The 25,985-nt window shown below is 38.8% G+C and overlaps 1 protein-coding gene across 3 annotated transcripts; it reads right to left on the reverse strand.

Moving 5' to 3' along the window:
* Positions 1-2,371: 2,371 nt before the first annotated feature.
* ANKMY2 (ankyrin repeat and MYND domain containing 2) lies at positions 2,372-25,738 on the reverse strand. Of its 3 annotated transcripts, XM_086742437.1 has the most exons (10): positions 25,608-25,738; positions 22,556-22,620; positions 13,904-14,042; positions 11,942-12,040; positions 9,606-9,766; positions 8,676-8,890; positions 7,351-7,486; positions 5,806-5,934; positions 5,241-5,382; positions 2,372-3,228 (listed from the first exon to the last, which is right to left on the reverse strand). In XM_086742437.1, the coding sequence occupies exons 1-10, from the start codon at positions 25,672-25,674 to the stop codon at positions 3,005-3,007; spliced, it is 1,377 nt and encodes a 458-aa protein (XP_086598563.1). In that variant the 5' UTR covers positions 25,675-25,738; the 3' UTR covers positions 2,372-3,004. The 3 variants fall into 3 exon arrangements, with proteins under 3 accessions (XP_086598563.1, XP_086598565.1, XP_086598564.1); XM_086742439.1 differs by lacking the exon at positions 22,556-22,620; XM_086742438.1 differs by lacking the exons at positions 22,556-22,620; positions 25,608-25,738 and adding an exon at positions 22,295-22,523.
* Positions 25,739-25,985: the final 247 nt, after the last annotated feature.

The following is a 25,985-nucleotide window of genomic DNA, read 5'->3' on the forward strand; positions in this document are numbered from 1 at the left end:
AACATGACTTCTTGTAATCTTTTTGAGCATAGAGATGGGCTTAGAGAAGTCCATGGGTTAATTTATACATATATAATCTTTGATGGTGAAAAGTCCATCAAAGCTTCTTCCATTTTTTGGCCCTCCCAAGTGTTTCAGTAATACATAGATTAAAAAACAAACAAACAAACCAACCCCTGCCAAAAAAACCCTACGATGGCATCCAGAAGCTCTTCATTGTCGTGTTTGCTACCTGTTCACATTGTAGTTTGTAAATGTTGGATGCTGTCCAACAAGCACAAGTCAGTAGAATCACTGATGGCCACCATGTCCACCTTACTTAAAAGGCAGTGCTTTCCATATACTCATCCATCTGAGTTTTGTCAAACGGCCCGAGTCTGTTTTAGAGCCACTAGTGAAAAAGGAATAACATTAGCTATTTATATATGAAGAAATACTCAAATTACAAAGCTAATTTCAAATTTTAATGAGAATTCTCTTCAGTTAGATGGAGAAAAACTTTGAAAATCTACCTGCATCAAAAATTTAAAGTGATTTGAATATGCAACATTAGTTCATTAGGAGATAGGCTCAGATAGTTTTAGATGCTTTTATATCTTTTTAATTCAGTCAGATTTGCCAGTGTGAAGATACAGTTGATATTAAAAAACAATTAGCTTAAAAGTAAACGAGGAAGCAAGAACTGTGATGAAGTAGGCTAGACAGATTCACACCTGCTATGTTCTTGTATCTAGCAAAACAGCTGGAGAAGTGAGAATTCCATTTTTCCTAGTGGCAGGGAGAAAAGGCTTTTGAATCACACACCCTTGAAGGTGCAAGACTGCATCTGTTGGCTTTGCACTCCACAGCTGTCTTGTCACTTAAAACCTTGCTTAAGGAATCAGGAAATTGCATATGAATTTTCATTTTACTTGAAGTTCCTTATAAATAAGACGTCACATGAGATGTTTCCTCCAATTCATGATTATGCAAGAGCTAGTCATGACCCCTGGTTACTGCAGGACCTATCAACCATGATCTTTCAACAGAAGAGCTGTCACCAGCTCAAGCTGAGGAAAGCAGAAGTAGTTCTGGAGCATCAGTGTGCACCAGGACCCTAATCTGGATTGCAATTGCTCTCCTCTGAGACTCACTGCAAAGCGAGGGAAGTGCAGCAGCCTCTGCTCATAATGACTTTGAAGCCTTTTCAAGTTAGAATAACACAGCTCCATAACCTGTATCAACGATCCCACACTTCACACAAATTTCCAGTGTTCATACTTTGTTCTGTTGTTGGGCTTTTCTTCTTTACCAAGCAAAAGCATTGGCTGGCAGAAAGTGAGTGGGATTTGCACTATGGATTTTACCACAATTCTAAAATCCTGATCATTTGCCCTAAAGGCCTAAAGGGCATTTTCAGAGAAACCTTAAAGAGTAACACATCCCCGTGAGCCCCAAATCCTATGTGTAGAATAGGGAACCAGCAGTGCTGCATTCCCAGATCCAAGACCGGACGATGACTACATCATGACACCACATCTAAGTTCCAGGCATGCATCTCTTGCCCGCCAACTGTCATGAAATTAAACTTGTACACCCAAGCTACAGGAGGCTCATGCATGTCAAATGAGAATGTTACCCGATGTCCCAACAGGCATTAACAGAGGCAGTAAACAGAACTGCCACACAGCTCCCTTCTTTTAAAAAACTTCCCTTTATTCCTCACAATTTAGTAATCCTTGAAATGAAAACACAGGTGCATTCCCTGGACAGGTGCATTTATGTATCCTCACTCTTACAGTTTTCAGAATAACAAAAACTTTCAATATATTAAACAGTAAAAAATTAATAGAATTTTTACTCTGTTTTGAGAATGCTCCGTATTCCTCTAAATTGAAGGACACTGCCATGTTCAAAACGTCAGTTATTCATCCAACAATTAGAAAATCTCAACTTTGCCATCCTTCTGCAGCAAGTGATATTTTCAGTTGTGGCATTCCCATTGATTTCATGAGACACAGCAGTAAATCTGAGTGAAAACAGCATAGTTAAGGGAAGCTGTTTTCTAAGATGCAGTATTTAGTTGAAAGTCTAAGTGCAATCCCAGTTGTATCAATGCACACATGAGTTTTCCCATCTAGTTCTCTGTGACCAGGTTCAGCATGAACAATATTAAGCATCTTTTGTGTTTATGAAACAATTCATAAGCAACATCCCAGTGTGCTCTAAGGCATCTTTACCTGAAAGCTGAGATTGAGAAACCGTTATTATTGTCAGTCAAAATATTTTAAGTCATTCTGGTCTCCCTTCATTAGACTTTGATAAACTTGGAATATATTTGACCAAACCAATAGTGAAATAATTCTGCTGAAACACACATTTCACAGTCAGCTTGAGACATCTGAAACAGCAGTATCATTTAATAAAATTGTCACAAAATAGACACTATTGCTGTGCACTCACTAGTCAAAAATATTAACAGTAATATCATGAAAACAGAATTCAGATGAGTATCTCCAGAAACTTAACTGCTACTGAATTCCTCCAGATAGAGCTTCATAAAGTTGTGTAAAAAAAGCAATTAAAGAGTTGGCTTCCCAATGCTTTTAACTAGTTCTGTGTACTTGCAGAAAAAAAAAAATACTTAAATTACAATTAAAATAGATTTTAGGTTCTGAAAACATGAATAATCAGAATAAAATGCTTTTTATTTTTCATAAGTGGCTGATTAACCACAGATACTCATAGATTTTTACTATGCTTACTGTTGGTATACATACAGATGGATCTATGCCACTTCAGTTCTTATCAGATAATAAATACCTATTTTGACAATCTACAACAGAACCTGAAATATTTATAGACAAATTAGCCAGTATTTCATCTCATGATGAACAGAGACATGCTGTTTTTCAAAGGGAGTCTTGCATAAGCCATGCTAAGAACCAGACATGGTCAGCATAAAAAATTCTTTAGGACCCTTGGGGTACAGGGACGTAGCCAGAACTCTTAGTCCCTTCTCCTCTTACTCCTCAGAATCTTGAATTTTTTGAAGAGCAATGTCAGCTAAGCCAGTCTCACTTTCCAGTGGAGTTTCAGGGTGCAGGGCTAGTGCCTCTGTCTCTTTGGTAAATTCAGATTCTTCTGTTCGCTCAGTAGCATGGTTTGGATCCACTTCTTTTGTAGCATCTGGACCAGGATCTGACTGCTCTTCACTTGTGGAACCACCCTCTACTAGCTGCACTTCATCTAAACAAAAGAGAAATTGCATCATCAGTAAACACTGAACTCATCTGCAAGCAAACATTTTTATTACTGAATAAACACTAGAAACTTTGCATTAATTATAAAAGTGAATAATTTAACCAAGTTTCATCGAAAAAGATATAAGACACTAGAGTTCTGCCTAAGCTGGTGTAAGATTACTCTGAAACTAACCCAATACAAAACTCTCACTAATTTATCTTCAATTTTGCCAGACTTATTTGTAATGTAGAGGAGCAGAGTAGGACACTACAGCTATTTCAACTTTCAGATCAAACATGCTTTGATTCCTACAGTTAGCTTTTCAAAGAATGGCTGCAGGCCAATTAAACATAACAGTACAGGTGGTTTGGTTTTTTTTCTTTTATTAAAAAAAAAAAAAAAAGGCACGTACATGATTACATAGGAAGCATTTTTACATATAACAGACTGAAGCAATTCACAGCTGACCACAATGAACTCTGGCTGAAGTGAATAATCCTAAAATTTTTAACCTGACTCTGTGGAATGGAATCAGCTATTACACCTTTACTTTTCAAGCAATGTTTTCAGAGAAAAAAAAATTGTTAAGTAACTCTTTGCCTTGATTCTGCTAAGTAGGAGTTGTGAGCTAGCAATTCTGAAAAGCAAGAGGGAAAAGCCTAACGGGCATTCCTGGCACCTTCAGAAGTAGTTCATTTTGGCTTCTTATTCTCCACTGTGATTGACAGCCAGCTGAAAAGACTGTCACAGCCAGCCACAACACCGCCAAAGCCCTGCCAAGGTGCCATTTGGCTATGCAGCTAATTGCTTTAAGCACAGGCTGAAGCATACAGTTCCTTAACACTCACTCTTGCACAGTGGAAACTCAAACTCTTGGTTTTGCTTGTAGTTGCAGCTGTGGGATTTTTTTTCCCCAATGTGTAAGATTTGTAAGGAGTGTTATTAATTTTTAAAAATAAAACTGCTGTTGATATGAAGAGCTTTGATACAACACCATTCACAAGGTGACTCGGAGCTAACAATGCATAATCTGGTAAAGTCTGTAGTGTGCTAGCCATGCAGCTAAGAAGTTAATCAGAATTAACATGTAGATAGTGCCGTGGTAACATGTCAGAAAATGTTAGGCTCCCTTTTTAGGAAGGAGGGGAGAAGAGCCATCCACCAAGATCCTATCTGTGCCTCTGATGAGGACAGCACCTGGCCACTGACTTGTTCAGTTAACGTGAACCTGCGAGTGCGTGTATTTGTCACCACTATGAGGTATCACACTGCTCACAGCTCATTAAATTTTGCTGTACTGGTATGCAGTATGCTCAGGGCTTTCTAGTATTCTTGCCTCCAGCTTCCAGTCATCTTGATCCCATCCAACAGCAACTCTGGTTGTAACAGGATCACCACAGGAAGCTGTTGAAAACTTCAATAATTTTCACTTACAGAAACATTGTGTCAGAGTGTTAAGGGTGTGTGAGAGAGAGTGTTTTCTGTCATTATATATTATATATTATTGAAGGAGAAAAACACCATAACAGTTTAAAGAGTAATGATTGCTTTCATCACATTCAAGGTACGCAACACAATTAACTTGATACTGTGATTATGAAGAAGAAAGTATTACACGACAGCAAACATCTACATTAACCTTTGCAACCTCTGAAGGGGTAGGCTGCTTTCTTATTATCCAACTTGTCCTAACACCTCCAACGAAAGGTAGAGTAGCATGAAACTTCTGCGTGATCGTGATTAAAGATTTGGATTTTGAAAAAGTGCAGTGTAATTCAGAATGCTTTAGTAGTAGAAACCTGTGTAACTCTAGCATTAAAAACCATATGTTAGAAAGTACACAGCATTTGTCAATTGAAAGACTAGAATTCCAACAAATGCAGGTATCCTATTATGTTACAACAAATATTTTTCTTTCAACCTTAGCTGTTACAGATTTTAAGACTTGTTACTATTGTTCCTTGTGGTGCAGTTAATGCAGCATTAATTTCAGCAAGCAAACTATAGATCCTAACCTTTCTTTTCCTTTTTTTCTTGTTTCCTTTTTTCTTTGGCAGCTTCTAGTTCTTGTTTCTCATGAATCTCCTTCAGGGTCTTGCAGACTTTTTTGTGAGTAAACCAATGTATTTTCTGGCAGTTCTGGTCGCAGTACATCACCTGAAAGTTACCAGAGCTATCAATTATCTTTATGTACTAAAAAAAAAATACAATATTCTTGTACTTCTTAGCATACCAAGTTAAATTTCTCTCTCTATATATTACTTAATGGTATTTTTAAGCAATTTGTAAGGTCATATGAAGTGATTCTAACCTATATAAAACTCCATAAATAATAGTTTGTTTTGTTAACTCTGAACATACAGAAATTTTACTCTTTCCTAATTCTTAAACATACACACTTGGAAAACCAAGTACTCCTACTTGTGAATTTCAGGGATCTCTTCCAGAAGTAGATGGCTTGCACACTTTTGTAGGCATACATGCCATTCCTCCTAAGTCTACACAGCAAATAGTCAAGCATTCAAAATCCTCAGTGGCACTGGTTTTTGTGATGCATTATAGCTATTTATGGATTCTTACCATTTTACATACTGAACATCTTTTGTCTGCTCCCTTTCCCCCACAAGTTGTACAGAATTCAGCATCCACAAAACCCACTTGGCCAGTAATAGCTTGCGTAAGTACAGAAAAAGCTGTAGGATCAGAACCCTGGAAGGTAAGACGAGAGGTGGCAATGAGATGAATAAAAAAACATCATCAAGAAGACGGACACGCAAGGGAAAAACAAAACAAGCAATGCAAACTTCCAAGCAGCCAGCTACAGTCTCACTGAAGATGCCGTAGCAGCAAGAACATAAAACTAAATAATAAAACTTCAACTAACCATACAAGCAGTACGATCTACTTTATGTTCCTGGTACCCATAAATTAAGACAATTATTTTGGGCAATTATGCAAATATTAGAGGAAAAAAATGCCAAGTTGCTCCAGTTCTAAGAAAATCCTTAAACTAAGAATTAAACTGAACTAAACTTAACATATTAGACTACCATGGAACATACACGATTATAACTACTATGACAATGCTGAGACGCTCAGAGTGAATCCAAGTAAACATGCATGCCAAAGGTCAAGGCCTTCCACACAATTAAAAATTCACAGCATCTCCTCCTTCCTACTTCTGCATAATGGACAGAAATTCACTGTAACAAACTCTATTTCTTTAAAGGGAGAAGGCAGAAAAGATTGTTCGTCTAAGAAAAAAGGGACAGGAAGGAAAATGTTTACTCTAAAGCAAGTCTTAATGCATCATAATGGCTTATGTTTTCACACTGTTTATTTTTCTGGCTTAGGCAAACAGCAGAGATTGCATTAAGCCTCAGGACATTTTAGGAGACTGGAGCCACTAAGATGGAGGCTATTTTTAATTCACTCAGCATAATCCAAGCATGTCACAAAATTGTTCCACTTCCCCAGTGTGAGTGCATGTAATATCTAAATCTCAGAGACCAGAGAGAACATTTAAAAAAAAATACTAACTCTTGGGTAAGATTTATTATGAACTAATTAGCAGTATTATAAGGAAGAGTGTGTTAGCAAAGATGTATAAGGAAAGCAGAAGTTAGATGTTTGTTTTAATGGTAATTTTGATATCCTAATTTAGATCTACATTTTGTTCTGTAGTGCATCACCTTGTCTCTCCTTGTGATAAAAGGAGCTTCACAGAATGTTTTTTCTTTTTCTACCATCATGTATTACCAGCTTTTTGTGTACACTAGAAATAATGAATGCATTAAATCTAGCAAATGATTCTATCTTAAGTTTAATTTAAACACTGAAAAAAGAGTGCAAGATTAGTTTCGTCTGTGTCTGAATCTGTAATTTTTAACAGCAAATTGGCAACAAAAAACTGAAGAGATATCCCAGAGTAGGAAAAGAAGGCTCTGACACAGAAACAAATTGTTTCAATTTTCTTTAAAAGTTGAGGTATTTAAGCATTCATTATTCAAACCTTTGCTTAATATAATACATTGCAGAAGCTGAGAAACAGGAAGATGGCTTAGTTTTGAACTGAATTTACTAGGCAAGTTGCTTGGAAAGTATTCTCTTGATAGGAAAACTTACTATTTCAACAGGAGCAATACTTCTCACGAGCTGCTGGAGCAACGTAGCCTCACAGTAAGGAAACTTTCGGATACTTTCTCGAATGAGCTTCTCTTGATATACAGGGAAACCGTCTTTATCTCTCCCTTTCAAGAGACTATATTTTTTAAAACCGAAGTCAAATAAGAAATCACATAGTAAATGTTCAAGAACAAATACACAGCATGCTGTACTCTGTCCTCCTGTCTCTGTCCTCTTTCAAATTATAGAGAAGAATTATAATTCAAAATAATTTGGCAACTTCATACGCAGAAGTGTTTAAAATGCAAATGAAAATATTTTTAGTCTAATCCACAATCATTATGATGTATAAAATAATTAAATGTATGGTCTGAAACCACTACTTATTAATTCAACCAGAGGGGAAAAAAAAAAAAAAAATCTAGATTTGTAGACTAGTGTCTACATCAGAATGAAGTGGCAAAATGCTTTGTAGTGTTTAAAAATGAGCATTGTAAAAGTAAACGCTGTACAATAACATACAAATTCTGCTTTACTTATGTTTAATAATATGTTATAGTCCTGATGTCTCTATATTTATCTGTTTGGCTCCTACTTTTTTGTATGGATCACTGATGAACTACATTTCAGTATGTGAAAGTTGACTTCATAATTTATTTTCAGTATCCCACAAAAATCCAAGGAGGACTATGGGGACAGTGATCCTTCTAAAAGTTGGGCCACTTACTTTGATACAGGCAGCTGTTTTTTGTAACTCTGAGCGGGCTCTGAAGATCTAAGTGATTTAAGAGTCCAAGTCTCATCCAGAGCCAGCGGGATTTGCAGTTCTCAATTGCTTAAGTGGGTTTTTTTTGGGGTTTTTTTTTGTTTTTTTTTGGGTTTTTTCTTTTTGTTTTTGTTTTTTTTTTAAATAATCTCCCTGTATGACTGCTGGAGGCCAAAATGGCAAGACAGATGTTCCCAGATGATCCATATCAGATATTAAGAAATTACGTTTTCAAGCCTATCACTCCCCTTTCTCTCCACCACATGCTGCTCTCTGCTGCCTCATAGTGTATATGTAATTGCCAAGCTCCAACCAGTTCCAGCAGAGAGCTTAAACTCTAGGAATGTTTCCTTTATACCCCAGGAAAGGACAATGCCACTTCAGACAGAAAAAAGGGAGTCAGTGCCACCCTGAAGTGACTGCAGCTGGGATTATTTAAAAATGTACTTGGCATAGCCTTTATCCAAGACAATCCAATCTATTATTGCATTGTCTTTTTCTGTTATCTGTAAAGCTGGTTCACACATATGCCTTCACATCTCTCTGCAGTAACACGTACCTTTTGATAAATCCATCTAGTTTATCTTCTCGCTCTTTTAAGAATGTAATACATTTCTGGAAAATGCAACTGATGTAGTGCATTTTCATAGCAAGTACTTCATTCATATCTTTCTGCTTCATACATTTCTCACAAATTAGATCCAGAACCCTGTAACATTTCTGCAGTGCTTCTACTTCGGCCAACAGAGGGTTCTCTTTTACCAGCAACACAATCTATGAGAAAGATTGAAGAAAATGTAATCCAATTAGGAACTAATATTTTTAAACTTGTGCATTAGCTTTACAGGCTATATAGCTCATTGTAGCTAAATTTCACTGGAGTTTCTAATATTGCTCTACTACCACCTTTGAATGGCAAGGCCAAGGAATTTGTCTTTGAATTTAGATGTTTTAGTTTCTCTGAACTACAGTGGAGGAACAAACCATAAAAGACATTATCTTCAGCAAATACACTGGGAGGAGGTAAAAATAAACATCTCTTGCCCATGCTTTCAGAAACAGCAGCAGTAGATGTTACTATGGTGAACTAGCGATGAAAGTAGAAAGATACCTACTGAGACAAACATTGAGAGAACAATGAGATTTTGTTAAGATAGGAAATTGTTTTATGTTTCCACTTCAAATGGGGCTAGGAAAAAAAGAAAGCCAAAGATGACAGCTATTTATGGTTATTGGTGCAAAAAAATAAGATTCTCTCCACTTAAAGGTGTGACTCAAGCTCAAGACTCTGGTGTATATAAACACTGAAATAGCTTGACTTTTTAATCACATCTAGTTGTTGAGCCCGATTCCTTCTCATTTTCAAAAGCATCTGAATTAGCGGATAATGCTTTTGATCTCAGTTGAACTCCTGGAAGAGCTGAATGCTTTCTGACATAAAGAAACAGTTCCCGTGACAACAAACACATACAATTTACGTATTACTCACCTTAACAGGATGCATGTTAGTAGTAGTAATAATTTTATGTAGAGGCCCTGCTAATTTTACTGGCAGCTTTGGTTCTTTATCTAAGCCTTGTGGTTTAGTATAGTAGTCCAACCTTTCACGTGGAAAGAAGTTGTTGATGACAGTCACACAGTCATGTTGACCTAGAGGCACACAAGAAAAAAGATCACCAGTGAAATGAAAGAATAATGCTAAAAACAAACAAACAAACAAAAATACCTAAACCCAATTCTAATATAAGCAATAGAGGTGAGAATTACCCACAAAGGAGCTTGGCATGATATGCTTTGCACTGGCAACAGACAAATGTTGCCATTCTTTTGCATTCAGTAAGTGTAGCTTACTGACTCCCAGCAGGGAATCACTTCATGAAATTTCATTTTGAGAACTCTATCCCCTTCTCGCATCCTCTTTCCCTGGTAAGCCAAAACTAAGAGAGTACGTATTTCTCCCCAAAGTTAAACTATACTAGTTATCTCATATGGGTGTTAAAATTTCTCAAGAGATGTTCTCTCCACTTTGCACTTTCAAAAATCAATGATGTGCATTGGGACTTATAAGTCTTCAGACCTGAAACAGACAGTGTGTATTAACCTAAAGTGAGAGAAAGTATAGGAACAGAACATGCTTAAAATAAAATTAAAAAAAAAAAAAAAAAAAAAAGACTGTGATGAAAGTAACAAGATGAAAGAAGTTACACCCCCTTCTTGTTCTCTACATTTGACAATATGATGGATTACTTGGCTAAAGGGAAAGTAAAATTTAGCTTCTCTAGTTCAGGACCACATTCCTTAAATTGATTCATTTATCTTGGCACTAATCCTATTAATCAGTAGAAGACGACATAGCCAACCAAATTCCAGCATTTAAAACCCTCCGCTGTTTTAGAAGAGACTGTTCTAAGCTAATATAGCAGAGTGTAAGACAAATGACAGGGGAAGAAGTATCCTCACTTCCCACACAGAGACAGATGAATTAATGTGGATTGGACAGAGAATGAAAAAGAACAGGAAGGGATTCCAATGTTCAGGCTTTAACAGAGTAGCATATCTCAGTATGCCTGAAAATATTTATTCTATCTTGGTGACATGATCAGATTTTAAACAAGTATTCTCCAAAACCATCTTGGACATAACAGTTCCCATTCACTAATAACTCAATCCAACATCACATTGGAAAAGACTCTCCAAATCCAAAGTATAATTAACAGGGTGGACTCCTCTGACCTATTAAGTGAACAGTTAAGGTTTTGCTGCTTGAATCTCAAGTAAACAATGTCAGTCTTTTCCTCTTTAAAGGACAGAATGAGATATGTTTCAAATTGAAACTGCACTAACTCCCTATTCAAGGAAGTAAATCAAGTAAATCTAAATGGCAAGGTAGGCTCTTGAATCCAGAACACCTAATCAATCAATTTGCAAGAGTTCTCAGACATTTAAAAAATATGAGAAGGTTGTGTTGAAGTGAAAATACAAGTCCTCATTTTTTGTTGTTGGGAAGGTCATCTGGACAGCAATAGCTGAATCATTAAAATGACTCAACCTTTTCTGGTAATATTTTATCAGACGTCCTTGCTAGAAATACAGAAAAAGCACACAAGGGACATTTGTGAACGTTAATCCAGGAATGTCCCAGGACTGTCAGGATGGGTAAAAAAGTAAAAAGAGTTTAGGAAAAAAAAAGACAAGAAAAAGAAACATAACAACAGAAGAAAAAAAAAACCTAGTTGTATGTTTTGCCCAGGATCATACAGCATATGGAAATGACAAATCTTTTATCTTGTTCTTGTCAAGTCTAGCTCAGTAAGTACTGACTACCTCAGAACAGGGTCCGAACGTCTCCCTCTCCCACGAGCAGAGGGTGAAGGGCAGAAGTGGCTCACCGCTAGCACACAGCACGCTCGTGGCAAAGCTCAGATGAGAGTTCCTGACTCCTAGAGCTATGTTCGTCCCTTCCCACGAAGGAAGCTCCAGTTATGCACTTTGTACTGCAGAAGCACATACCGGCACTGCACACACCTCAAATGTTACCAGCTTCCTCTTACTATTTTAAAAGTGATGACACTGCAAAAATTTGTACAGTTGAAGAACAATGGCTCTGTTCTTACAGATAAGATCATTTGTGCTTTTATGAAACAAAGCATGGGAATAGAACACAATTGACTCTGCTACAGGAAGAGTTGTGGGGAAAAGAAAAGCTGAACAACCACATCAGTTCAGAACAGGTCATTAAATAATGTTCCTCCAATAAAAAGCATCAGAATCTAACATTTAACTTCTTTAGGAACTTAGGAAATGATGATAAGACTTTCACCTTACCCACAAAAGCAGCCATCTGAGCTGCAGTCCTTCCCACAGAGTTGACAACATCAGTCTCTGCTCCAGCTTCTAACATCATCCAGGTGATTTCTTTGTTTCCTGAATTTGAGGGGAAGATACGGGGAATGAGAGAGAACAACCCAGAACTTGTAATTCTTTATGTTGTAGAAAACCAAGGGGTGAATTTCTTAAACACCAGGAATAACACCTGAAGGAAATGAATGTTCTTAATGTCATTATTTTAAGAATGGATTAAGAGAAAGGCACGGTGCTGTCTCCTTATTTATGTTCCAGAGGGTCATAACCAAATAAAAACTAAATTCAAGCAGGGTATAACTCTGCTCCCCATGGAGCTTATGGGAATTATATGCATATAACTACACTACAGTTTGGTCCCTCTGGATAGCAGTATAGAAGCAAATTCTACTAATCTAGTTTGACAGTTCAACTACAACATTTGCTATTCTAAGAAGAAAAACAAATCCAGTACTATTATGTAGCAGGAGCACAGACAAGAGAACAGATTGTTCCTTGCTCCACAGCGGGAACTGGGTGTTCAGACTGGGCTAAATACCAAGTAAAATGAAGCTAAAATTTGATGGGAAGATTAGATGACTTAATTGGTGCCCTTCAGAGACTAATAGGGACACTTGTCACCATTCGTACTGGTTCGGCTTTCAAAACTATTCTTACTTTATCAATTTTTGTGCGTATGCTAAGTACAGAAAAGTGAATATAAAAAAGAAGGGCATGGTGGATGGAAATGAATGTTTCTGATTTAAAAACAAAGGTATTTCATCAGAAGTGCTCATGTACCTTTCGCACTCACAGATAACAGACCTTAAAAGTCAACATTCAGAAGGATTCAAACCCAGAATGACAGGTTAAAAGCTCAGCTACGAGAAAATTGTAAAAATCCAGCGTTTTCCATAAAGCTGCAGTCATTTAACCATCTCTAAGAGTTTGTTCCCATTTATCTGCTACAGCTCTGATATTGCTCAATGCCATGGAGCACTGAAATTTCACAAATCTGTTTACCAAAGTTTTAGCAGAAAAGCAATCTGATGATACAGTTAAGGTTCATATACACACATATGCCTTTCTTTTTTTCATACTTATGATGAAAGAAGGCACACTTTAAACTCTACCTGAGAAGAAATCTTACTTCCCTAGAATCTCCTTTTTGGGAAGACCTAAGTGGCCTAGTAAAGAAGATACTTAAAATAACCTAATATTCCCAAATCTAATCTTTTCTTCAGAAGGAACAATGCTCTTTATGTAGTGTCTTTTCTCACTCAAGGAAATAATTGTTCCTTTCATCAAGGAAAAAGAATAGCCAGAGGAAAGCTGCAAACCACCAGTTGAGACAGGAGAAGATGCATACAGCTATAAGCACCGTCTTGTTGGGGGGGTGGGGGGAAGTAAGAGGAGAGGGAAAATTAAAGTGAGAAAACATGTTTTTAAAACTTGATAAGTACATTGTTAAAAGCCTACAAGATAATTGCAAAAAATAATGCAGGAGAAAGGCAAAATTTGAAAAATACTGGAGTGATTTGACAAGCCTCAAATATTACTAAAAGTTATGATTTGTAGTCCTAAAAAATGCAGTTTGGTGCAGCATCTTTTTCAGTGAAACACAGTACAACTAAACAGAACATATCCCACTGCACAAGAAGACTGTCACAGGAGAATTAATTTTGACATCTCTACAAACAGGACAAAGTATAGATAGAACATATGCCTCAAAATGCTGAAAAAAATAAATTTTTACATGAAAAAGATCCCAAGTCTGAACAGTAGCCCTCCTGTTCCACTGTTCTGATGATTCTACTGGTTCACATAAGTAACAGTAAACCTGAACAATTAAAACATGTCAACATTTTCCTTTAAATTATTAATTAATGGAAAATGGTACCCATCAATGTCATAAAAATCAGTGATCTAAGTTTATTAAGAAGTTACCTGAAAGTCCAGCAAACATCAAGGCAGTATATCCATGCTCATGTTCATTGCAGTTAACATCAGCTCCGTGTCGCAAGAGCAACCTGCACATGTCTACTTTCCCTTTGTACGCTGCATGCATGAGAGGGGTCATGCCATGCTAGTGGAAGAAAGTATACAAAAAAGAATTCATCATATCTCTTGATCTCCACACTATTGATAATTTTCACTAGCACAAGCATATTCAGTTCAACTACCAGTCTCACGTAATATTTAAGTTAGAAGCAACAAAAAAAGCACACAAAATCTTGAAAAAAAAAAAAACCAACAGAAAAGGAGTTACTAAGATGCAGTAGATTTTTCCATTTCCATGTCACTCTTCTGATTATGCTGTGCTATGTATATGAAACCAGACCAGTGGTGAATAAATAAAAAACATTTAATACAAATCTGTCAGTAGCCAATTTGTCATTAGCCTTCTGTATAAGACATTACTATTAAAGAGAATTAATGCTTCTGCTAGCAGGAGAGGGTTGTTCAGTAAAATTTGTCAGGTTCCTAAGTTACTACTTTTCCCCCCTGCATTATACGATAACCAACAAGAAAATCAGGAATAAGCTGTTGTTTTTGCCATTGTGAAGATCTGCAGTTTCTGAAACCAAATTTGCTCAGTTTTAGTCGTGATTCCTGGTAATTGTGCTATTGTCTTCTCCCCATTTATCCACCCTTTCGGTATTGTGTCTGTGCTCTTACATCAGCCAGAGCTCTGAAAGCCCTTGTAAAGATGCACAGCTGTAGCTGTAACTAGACCTCAACACCACCACAGTCTCAAACCTTGCCTTGTTTATAACTGCACCAGTACAAAAAGGATTAGCTTCAGCAAGGGAGGCAGCAAGTTTTTAACAGAGTTGCACCGGTGTAATTATAAATGCAAACCTGGGCAAACCCTAGGGAAAATTTTCAGAACCAGGGTGAATTGTTAGTGCAGGTTTTCTCCCTCTCAAAGGGCAGGGAGAAGCACATTTCTGTTTGCGAAAATCGCGTGACATTCCGTCGTTAGAATTTGAAATGCTTTTTCCAATATGCTGTTTATTTTCACTTAACATCAAGTCAGGATAAATGTTATCAGCCAAGACATAGTAATTGCCCAAGAACATTCTCCAGCACTGAATACAAGGGAGTGTGCTTCAGTTTGTCCCTGAAGGAAATAAAAATGGCATTTTCTTCATTTTTTGGAGGTTAAGGCTGTGTGCGTGAATACACTTATGTACACTATTGCTGCAACTCTGCAAATGCGTGGTAATGTGATACTCTGAAACAATCTAATTGTCAGTTTGAGCCTTAATATGTTTTTTGTTTCAATTTATGATAGAATAAAACCTGAGTTAAATTCATCAGTATGATTTTCCAGAAATTCCTAAAGGTGAAAAATTAGGAAAGTTAAAATTATTTTAACAATTAAAAAATATTTATTTTCATTATTCTCCATCCTAACTGAAAACAATAAAAAAATGATTACTTGATGCATTATATTTTAGGCGCACAAAGATGATCAGAGGGCTGGAGCACCTCTCCTATGAGGACAGGCTGAGAGAGATGGGGCTGTTCAGCCTGGAGAAGAGAAGGCTCCGGGGAGACCTTATGGTGGTCTTCCAGTACCCAAAGGGGGCCTACAGGAAAGATGAGGAGAGGCTGTCCAGTAGGGCCTCTTGTGAGAGGACAAGGGGTAATGGTTTCAAAATAGAGGGAGGTAGATTTAGATTAAATATTAGGAAAACATTTTTTACAATGAGAGTTGTAGAACACTGGAACAGGTTGCCCAGAGAGGTGGCGGGTGCCCCATCCCTGGAAACATTCAAGGCCAGGCTGGATGAGGCTCTGAGCAACCTGATCTGGTTGGAAATGTCCCTGTTCCTTGCAGGTGGGTTGGACTAGATGACCTTTAGAGGTCCATTCCAACCCAAACCATTTTATGATTCTATAACTCAAAATATTTTGGCAAACTGCAGTATAAACTGTCATTAAAGAAACAAAAGAGCTGAAGAGATAACTTCACAAACATGAGACTAATTTGTGACTGGTTTTTACTGGTGGTCCTATAAAGGTAAGTAAAGGCTTTCTATCCCAATATATAAACTGTGTTACATTATACAGACAGCAATTTTTAGGGGCCAGTCCCAGACTGGAGTCATAGCATGGATTCACCTCCTTTAACAGTGTAGAAGGGTTCTGCTACAAGGGGATACGAACACAGTAAGGTTTTTGACTGGAGAAGGAACTTTAAGAAAACAAGTACTTTGGTTAATTGAAACAACTGGCATTCAAGATATAAAAATATCTGCCTGAAGATAGAGGATAAAGGAAAGGTTTGGGTGGTGGGTTTTTTTTTTGTCATTCCCTCCTCCTAAGAAACTTTTTTAAAATCTTTGACTAAATTTTTGAAGTGCCAGGCTGTGGATCAAAAAACATATGAAGCAGAAAACATGTGGACAGTTATACTGGATTTAAAGTCATACTAATATCAGCCTTTCACATTCACAGCAAAAAAAGAAAGGGACAGGCTAGACACAAGCTTATCTAGAAGAGCTTGGTATCCTGTATTACTTCCCTATGCAGAAACCAAAATGACTGCAAGTACTCTTCTCAGGCTGAATATCAAAGACAAGTCCAACAACAGTCTGTTTTCTGACAGATGACATTTGGATTGTCAATACAACATACTTAAAAGACTAAACCAACAGACAGTTTATTAAGTATATAGATTAAACAAATTACTTATTCTTCCAGAAACATAGGAAGAAGAGTCCTTTTTCCAGCAGCTACTACGTAACATTCTTCTGTTCAAAAACTCATTCTTTCAAACTCAGTCCTTCAGACAAAAATGATTTTTCCACAGTTTCTTGTTTACTCTGTAGGGATGTTACAGGGGTTACAGAGAACAAAATTAACATCTCCTGTGTTCTGCAGGGCTACAAGTATTCCATGTGTATCTGATTGTACAACAGGAAGAGTTTGCAGTGCCTCTAGAAATGGCTCGGCACCTCCCTTGAGCAGGTTCTTCAGCTCATCAACCAATAGGGACTCCTTGGCACAATGGGGCTAGCTACGCCTCAAGGCACAGCCAGCCCAGCCATTACAGACCACTCTTTCCAGCTCCTGATGCTGAAAATATACCAGAAATAGACTAAGGGATGTGATTCCAAGAGCTAAGTTGACCTAATGCTGCCATGGTGGGGGAACCAATTGAAGAGGAAAAAAAAAAAAAAAACCGAGATCAGTGGCCTGAATCAGCTAACAAGGGAAGAAAAGGATGCGTGGGGAGGCAGGAGGCTCAGATGAGTACCAGAACCAGGGAGGTGCTGGACTCTACCACCAGAAGCATGGGGGAAAAAAAAAAAAGCAGGTCAGTCTATATCTCTTCAGCATCTGGGAGAGGAGTGCTGCCACAAGATGAATAAAAATAAATATAATAATAAAGATAATAAACTGGAAAAGCAACCTTGTGCTTTCTAGGAACTACAGAGGAAGTTTTCAACAACACTGTTTCTCAGCCTTTGTTGACCAGAGGAACTGGGGAGTGCGGGGTGGCCTGGGAACAAGAGTTGGGACAAACAAAAAAAAATACACAGACTATCTTGCATCCCAGTGTGCATAATCGGCAGAAAAACTGACTACTAAAAACACAGACACGATACATGTATACTTCTAAAAGTCACTGTTTTGTGGATAACACACCGATGATTTGCTACTGAAGTAGCCACATAGACTTGTGTTACTCCAGAGAAAAGAGGAATCCAAGTGGTCGCAACATTCCCAGTGTTGTACACTTCTCATGCTCACTTCACCCTTCTTCTCAACCATGGAAACTTGGCCAAGATGTGGCACACACAGGCTGGATCACACTAGAGTAGCTCCCTCAGCAGGTTTTGGGGTACACCATAACACTGACTAGCTACCTAAATAGAATGGGCAAGGGCTGTAAAAGCCCTAGCTGACAAACTGCTATAGACCCTTCTACGCTGACAACATTAAAGCATCCACCTCTCCCTTTCCCAGTTCATTTTGCAACGAGGAACCCAGCCTCACATTAACATGGAAAGAGTGGCTTTTTTTATTCTTTAGATTCAGGCAACTATACAAGTTCTATCCATTCAAAAAGTTACAGACTACACACATAGACTGTAGGTTTGGCTTTTATTTGAGACAATATTCAGGAAGTCACTAAAAAGAAAACAAATGATGCAAAAAGAACAGGTGCCACAAGGAACACAGAAATACTAGTTGATTTATATCTTCAAAACCAACTCTTCTAAAGAAAAAGGAAGAGCACTACTGAAATTAGACTAACTCATTAAGACTGGTCTAGGTAGGTATTTGGAACTGAACTGTAAAAATGTCTCTGACTTTTAACAGAAATGGTGCTGAATACTGCTAGTCTAGAAATACACAACTTGAATTCTCATTGAATGAAAGCCTTTAGAAATCTCACCCTTAAAGCTTTTGAATAAGATTGCCCTTACCTGTCTTAAACTTACTGCAAGTAGGATTTGGAAGGTAGTCTGATGTATGCATGAATAATTTTAGCTACAGTTAAGTATGAACTAATTAGAATAAGAAACACTGTTCAGGGAGTGTCAGTCATAGCTGTACTTCTCCTCCCTAACAGTCATCCTGCTGAGCTGTTGGTTTCACATATGTAATACATTACATTCCTCTGATGATCTTTCTGTTCATCTGCAGCGATGAAAAGTTAAAGTCTACATCAGTCAGTGATTTGAATTGAAACCAGACAATTCTTAATAGCTGTTGAATTTTCTTTGGTTTGTGTATTTTGAAACACTACATAAAAACCATCAAAAGACAGAACTCTTCCTCCTCAGTAAAGGCCAAGGATCTGGGCATTTTCTGCTAGCATAGGAAGTTCACACTGCAATAGCAAAATAGATTAACTAAGTAACCCTCCACTGAACATAATCAGTATGAGTAAAGCTACACATATCTCATACACTAATAAGCAGGCTGCTGCTGTAATTCAGTTCTGAAATTAGCCTATAGAAGGGGACTGTTTCTAAAAGATGTATTTTATCACAGTATTGAACAGCTGAATTACCAAAGTAGAGGCAAAAAGTAATGCTGCTAATGCCAAATGATAGTTCTGTATATAAGAAGATTATGAACAGCCTTAAAATTACTTTAAATACAGAAAAACTGTGAAGCCTTTTCAGGTCAAGTTTCTCTGCTTGATCTGCAGAAAATATGGAATTGCAGTACTACAGTGCTCCTATGCAACCTTAACTACCAACATGACCAGAGGAAACTTCCACAGCTAGAAAGCCCATGTGCTTCCTCTACACTGCCTTTCCATAATAATTTGAAAGATCTTAGCCACACCCTACAAATGGATGGAGTTAAAGTCAGGAAATTGCCAACATTAAGTCAGAACACTATTTACAAGCTCTGTAATCCCACGGGAAAGAAAATTCCTCAACACTTTCTTCCATACTACATTTCCAAATTAGCAACTGTTCCATCTAAATGGCACAAAAAAGTAACAAAGTAGTGTGCATTTAAATTAAATACATTTGTGTTTATTTTGCATCCATTTCCATTGCCCATCTATTTGTTCTCATATTTTGGGACACCTGAGCTTAAATGCCCCTGAAGCTTTAACGTTGCTAGAGTCAAACTGTTAAAGGCAAGTTTTGTGGAAGTGCTATCTATTTCTTTGTTTTCATAAAGACAGGGATTAAGCCTAAATACCTTTCCTCTCATCCACTACCTAAATCCACAAACAAACAACAAAAAAATTGATTAGGTCAGAAAGGATGCTGGGGAAAAAAAAAAAAATATAGGACTGTATCTGCTGGATATCTACAACCTTCTGGAAGATGGGCATCTGTGAAACTAATTTGAATAAAATAGTCTTACTCTGCTTTCAAGTGACCTACTGCTCCCAGTAGAGCACTGCAGATAGGAGGTGGTGAGGGGTCTTGGTGGAGCCTTGGCACATGGGGAGGAAAAGCAAATAGATTGGAGGAGTGATTTTTAAATACATGTAACAACAGCAGAAGTAATGTTGAAATACTGTGTCCAGCTCACACCTACATTTTTGAAGAAGTTGAAACAACTGGAAAGGATTCTGAAAAGAGTCATGATTATAGCTCAATTACTGAAGAAACATAACTTTAGGCAAGATACACAAAAAGTTAATGCATTTGGAAGAGTATGTTAAAATGTGACTTGGTCCTCGTCTAAAGGCACATAGAGAAAAGATTGCTGACTGCCAGTAGTTTTTAATGTAGAAGAAAGCAGATCTAAGCAGTTAGAACATATGATCAAACAAAAAATTAAAGAGATAATCTTACATGTTTATTTTTTAAAATCAATAAGTGCAATATGTACCAGCCTGCTTCTGGGTGCTGTGGATTCTTCAGCCTGTGGAGATTATTAAATTGTGACTGCATGTTTGCTGTACCGCAAACAGAAGACAGAATTACATTAAACCTGTGCTCATTCTGTGGATTCTCTCATGTAAAAAGGACTTCAAGGAAGGAAATGAGTTCTTAGTTCCCAACTGAATTGTGCCCCCATTTCAATATCCAAGCATTCAATTTTCAGGGCCATTTCCTTATTTCTTAAAATTATTATTTATGTTACTTCTGTTGCTTATTAATATCAATTTCAGGATAAATAGCTAAGGCAGCAGAGGAAGAAAATAAGACCTAATGCATTCAGCGCAGTCCCCAGTTGTGGCAAAGCTGAGTAACAGATGAAGCTAATGTCATACTCTATTTATGCACAGATATTAGAATAATACATTAGAGGGAAAATGGTTTATAATAGAAAATTCTAAAAGTTGATGTGAGATGATTGATGGATTAAGAATCCTAAACAAATCTGAACCCTTTCCTGTTCAATATGCATCATTATACATCAGTCTTAGAGATAAGGAGACTGCAAGTCCATTGCATGAACTTTTTAAGCCTTATGTGCCTTGACTGTATTTAGTCAGATGCGAGCATTAGGCAAGTACTGTTAATTCTATTATTTCTTCTTTAACAATAGGCTGAGGCATAACTCAGTTACAGTTTCTATTAATAAGCCATACCCTCTCAACAGTAATCCTGCATGTTGCATTAATCCTGAATCAAGGGTGCAGTCGTTCAGCACTAGTTCAGTAATTACACTAAAAGAAAAGCTTTTAAAGTCCATACGATAAAGCGCACTTGCAAATGTACTTGCATTGTATCTTCGTTACTTAAAGTTTACTCTAAAGCTTAGTTTGACTAGTTTGTCAGAAGCTTGTTAAAATACATATATTAGAAATCAAGGTTTAAATATTTAACTGTATTTTAAAACAATCAGAAAATTGATCTGTTGGTAGCACAAAATAGGCTAACAATATTCCAGGAACATAACCAGTGGGTGAAGTGCTAATTTTCCTCCATTCAGCATTCGTGAGACCACATGTACAATACCCTGTCCAATTTTGGGCCTTCCAGTACAAGAAAGACATGGATAAAATGCAGCGAGTTCAACAGAGCACCACTAAGACATGGTGGGAACTGCTGCAGGAACTGGGCTTGTTCAGCCTGGAGAAGAGATGGCCTTGGTGGGACCCAACAGCATCCTGCCAATGCCTACAGGAAGATCATTGAGAAGACAGAGCCAAACTCTTCAGTTATGGTGGCAGGAGGGCAAGAGACAATGAGCGTAAGTTGAAACAGAGGTTCAGACATAAGAGAAAAACATTTTCACTGTAAGCACAGTAAGGCAGTGGAACAAGCTGCCCAGAAAGACTGTGCAGTCTCCATCCTTGGAGGTTTAAAGCTCAGAGCAACCTCATCTGACCTCCGAGCTCAAGCTGCTTTGAGTGGGAGACTGAACTAGAGAGTTTCTGAGGTCCCTTCTAGCCTGAATTTCCTAGTGATCCTACAAAATGATAAAGCTGGGAAAAGACATAAATTGATATTTCAGTTGATAAATTACACATTGATCTAACATGCAAGCCAGGCAATTACAGTTTCATGTTACACTTCATATTAATGTTGCACACTTTAGAAAAACACTGTAAGAAGAAAAAGAAGAGAAAACAGATCTGAACATCACTGAAGGGTCCTTTCTCCATGAACTTCTCCTATCTTCAGGTAGAACTTAAGGATTTTACCTTCTACATATCTATCAAATCCACCTCTGCAGAAGACTGTGTTTTCCACTTCTGACCTGCTCACAAACTATGTTTATGGTTCTGCAAAGATAAAGCTCTGTGTGATGAGATGCAACTGTGAGATGGGGACAGGTTTTCCTTATCCACACTGTCTGCCGCTATCTAAGCGGAGGGAGCACAGTTTGATGGAGGTGACAAAAAGTCAGGGAACACCTCCATGTGTCTTGATGCAGTGTTCATCTTACCTTGAAGACACCAAAGTTCATGCTGGAACTTGAGAGAAAATACCACAGTGTAGCACTTTAAGTAACACTAATCTTTAAACCTTCTCAAAAAAAGTAAGAGCTCTTCAAAGGTTCATTATTCAGCTGCAGGCTGGAAGCATCTTCAGAGTAACTCTGATTTCCAGGAGTCTGTATAGCAATGTTATTTACCAACAAGAAGGCCTTCAGACCTAGTATTTTCCTTGCTAAACCCAGCATAATGCTTGTACAGTTTTGCTGTACCTCATCCAAGCAATTGACACGGACATTCTTGCTGCCCAGTAGCCTTCCAGCCTCCTCGATGTTTCCTTTAATTAAAAAAAAACAAAACAAAACAAAACAAAGAGAAAGAGGGGTGAGAAAGGGAATAAATTAAGAATCAAGAGGAAAAATATCACTTCCATTCCTGATTAGAATAAAAATATTTGTAGATTAACCACTTGGGACACAGATCAACAACCAATAAATCAATTGCACTTAGTGAAGAGGCTTAGGAATGAACAGTCTTCTGTTCTAGGAGCTAAACGCCAAGAAGTCACAACATCAGAGTAGTCTGAGAGCATGCACTAGAAGTAAACATCCATTTTTTGTGAAGTGACTGATCAACACTAATATATCTCTTCAAAAACTCCATCAGAACAATTCTGAATGATTAAAACGATACTGAGCATTTTAACATATTCTGTACCTCTTTTGGAGCATCTTGGGTCTGCTTGTGGTAATAGAGAACAGACGTGTAAAGGACAAGGACTGAAGTAGCTCGATCACTGACATTTCTAAAAATTGTCAAGTGCATAAGTAGACTGAAGTCTGACAAAAATCTGTACAGGGAAAAATAGGCCATAGCTTTGTATTTTTCAATTTCCTACAAGAATCCTTTCAGTTAAGCCACAGGTACAAGAACGTGATTTAAAGCCTACTATTCAGCAACGTTAATTTAACTTCAACAGGCAATCAAACAAACAGAAATAAAAGAACATTCAAAGAGTCTAAGATTGGGGAAATAAATTTATTGCAAATTATCAGAAACTTCTGATAATTGATACAATCATAAACAAAGCTCTTTCAGCAGTGATGGGCTTCATAAAAATAAGCATCACGTCCCTCATTTTCACAACAAGCTTCATGTTTATCTTCACTGTATCACAAGGAGGTGCTCTTCCTGCTAATTTTCAGCAAAGTAGCTCTTGCAAATTCTGTTTTGGCTCATTTTCTTTCAAAAACATTACAAATACTAGAAATAATTTATTTTCATAAAGCTTTTGGTGTGGTTTAACTGTACTACATAGGTTTCTTTACCCCTTAAAAAAATATATATATATTTTACAGAAAAAAAGCCAGTCACCTCAGTCATCTCACACACTTAATAAAGACCCAGTAAAATACATTGACTGACAGTCAGAGCACTGTCAACTAGCCTACTTCCCCAATACACACATACATATATGTATGTATATACAATATATATATATATATATATTTCTCTTTTAACATGTGAGAAGTTGCTTAGGACCTGGAGTAGTTTTGAGAAGAACATGCCAGCAAAAGAACAAACATCAGAAAGAGCAAGTCAGCAAAGGGTGATCTTCAAATTAAATTTTAAAACAATGCAAGTTTGCATTTATAAGTTCAGAGCTCTGAATGACAAAACATTGAAAGACTTCCAAACAAGACACGAAACTGATGGAAGGCAGACTTCCAAACTGGCTAGAGATTAAAGTTGGAGCCAGGCTGTTCACAGTGGTGCATGGTAGGAGGCCAAGAGGCAACAGTCAGAAGTTGAAAGAAGCTTCAGGCTGGATATAAGGAAAAAGATTTTCACTATGAGCCTAGTAAGGCAGCAGAACAGTTTGCCCAGAGACATTGTGCAGTTTCCATCCTTAGAGGTTTTCAAGGCCTGATCAGATAAAACCCTGAGCAATCTCGTTTGACCTCACAGCTGACCTGTTTCAAGCAGGTTGCTCTAGAGACCTTCTGAGATCCATTCCAACCTGAATTATCCCATGATCCTAATCACAAGCATCACATAAGTCAGATAGAAGTGTCTGCAAGACAAAAGCTTGAAACTCCGATTAAAGCAAGTCAAACTGATTCTGATCCACAATAAATTAATTGTTAACTGTCCTATGCTTGTGCCTCTGACACAGAGGAATATTTTAATATAATTGAGAGTTAAGCCCAAAAACTATAAATAAAATTTCTTACAGGTTCAAATTGCTTCAAAACTACATAATGCAGAACTGCATAATGCAAAACTACATAACTACAGAAATGCATGGGGCACATCAGGTGTTTTTAATTTACCTCCAACTAACAAACATCGCTCACAATTTTCAAAATACTCTTTGGAGTGTAACTATCTAGGCAGGGCTGTGAAATTCACATTGCTGGGCTGTAAAATCCAACTGTTATGAAAGCTCCCCAGCAATAAGTGTATGCACCCCATAATGTGGTGAAACTGCAATGTAAAATAAAAACAGTTAAAGGGATAAGAGGTGGACAATATTCTGGACAAGCTCAAGTTTTGTTAATTTAAGAACGTCCTGTCTGCAAGGACGTCCTGGTCTGGCAGGAACACATGGGGAAACCTGTAACAGGCTAAAGAACTGGATTATCCCCAAGAAAAGTTGTTTGTTTTTTTTTTCCCAAGCATATTAACACAAGTTAATAGATAAATGTCAACGCCCATGAATAATATGAATACATACAAGGAAGACATAAGCTTTCCCTGGCAGAGTTAGCCCCTCGCAGCGGGGCCTCCCCAGCCTGAGCCGCACAGCAACGCGCACCCCTCGGCGCCTGCCAAGCAGCCCCCTTCCCACTCCCCGCATGCCACAGGGGACCTCCCCCCGAACGGGCCACGCTTCCAGGGCAGCAGCCATTTTCCCCGTTGGGGAAAAGGGGGACGGGGCCCAAAGGCGGCGGCGGGAAGCCAGGCGGGGCCGTACCACGGCCCCCCCGGGAACGGCGACCCGAAGGGCCCCGCCGTGCCCGCGGCCCGCGCGAGGCGGCAGCGCGGCCTGTAACGGCGTTAGTGGCGGCGGGCGGGAAAGCAAACCTTCCCCGGGTACAAACGGTGGGGCCGGTGCGGCTGGGACGGGGAACCCGCCCGGGCTCTACGAGGCTCCCCGGAGCTGCGACACGGCCCGGCCCGCGGCGCCAGGGCCAGACACGGCGCTGAGCAGCCTCCGCCGAGAGTGGTGCCGGCGGCAGCCTCGCCAGCCCGCGGCGAGGAGGCGAAGGCAGCGGGGCCAGGCCTGCCCCGCGGAGGCTGCGAGGGCCGGGCCGCGCTCACCTGTGGCGATCACTCCCAGCAAGTCCTTCTCCTCCGGGCTCAGGTCACCTCTCCTGGGGGGTGCCATCACGCCCCCCTGCCTCCCGCAGACGGTAAGGTGTTCTCAAGACGGTGCCGCCCGGCGAGGCGAGGCGAGGCGAGGCGAGGCGAGGCGAGCTCAGCCCGCTCGCGTCAACAGCCCCGACACCGCCCCCCACTCGCCCCCTCCCCGCAGCGGGCCCAGCAGCGCCAGCCCCCGCCCCGCTCCGCATGGCAACTTCCTCCCACAGCTCCGCCTCACCAGGGGCCGGCCGTGGGGTAAACCATTCCCGCCGCGGTGTGGGGGGACTCGAGTTCTGACTCTCCCCCTCCGCCGCCTTCCCAGCTCGGCACTGCCAG

Source organism: Chlamydotis macqueenii, chromosome 2 (genome assembly GCF_036417535.1).
Source record: "Chlamydotis macqueenii isolate bChlMac1 chromosome 2, bChlMac1.mat, whole genome shotgun sequence".
In the NCBI taxonomy this organism is placed as follows: domain Eukaryota; kingdom Metazoa; phylum Chordata; class Aves; order Otidiformes; family Otididae; genus Chlamydotis; species Chlamydotis macqueenii.

Bases quoted from the DNA above. Each gene is read 5' to 3' on its own strand.
- ANKMY2 (XM_086742437.1), bottom strand. From the start codon at position 25,674: ATGGCACCCCCCAGGAGAGGTGACCTGAGCCCGGAGGAGAAGGACTTG. The intron at 22,621-25,607 runs GTGAGCGCGGCC...TTTTAATTAAAG, and splicing joins GCTGGGAGTGATCGCCACAG to GAAACATCGAGGAGGCTGGA. The intron at 8,891-9,605 runs GTGAGTAATACG...TCTTTCTCATAG, and splicing joins CTAACATGCATCCTGTTAAG to ATTGTGTTGCTGGTAAAAGA.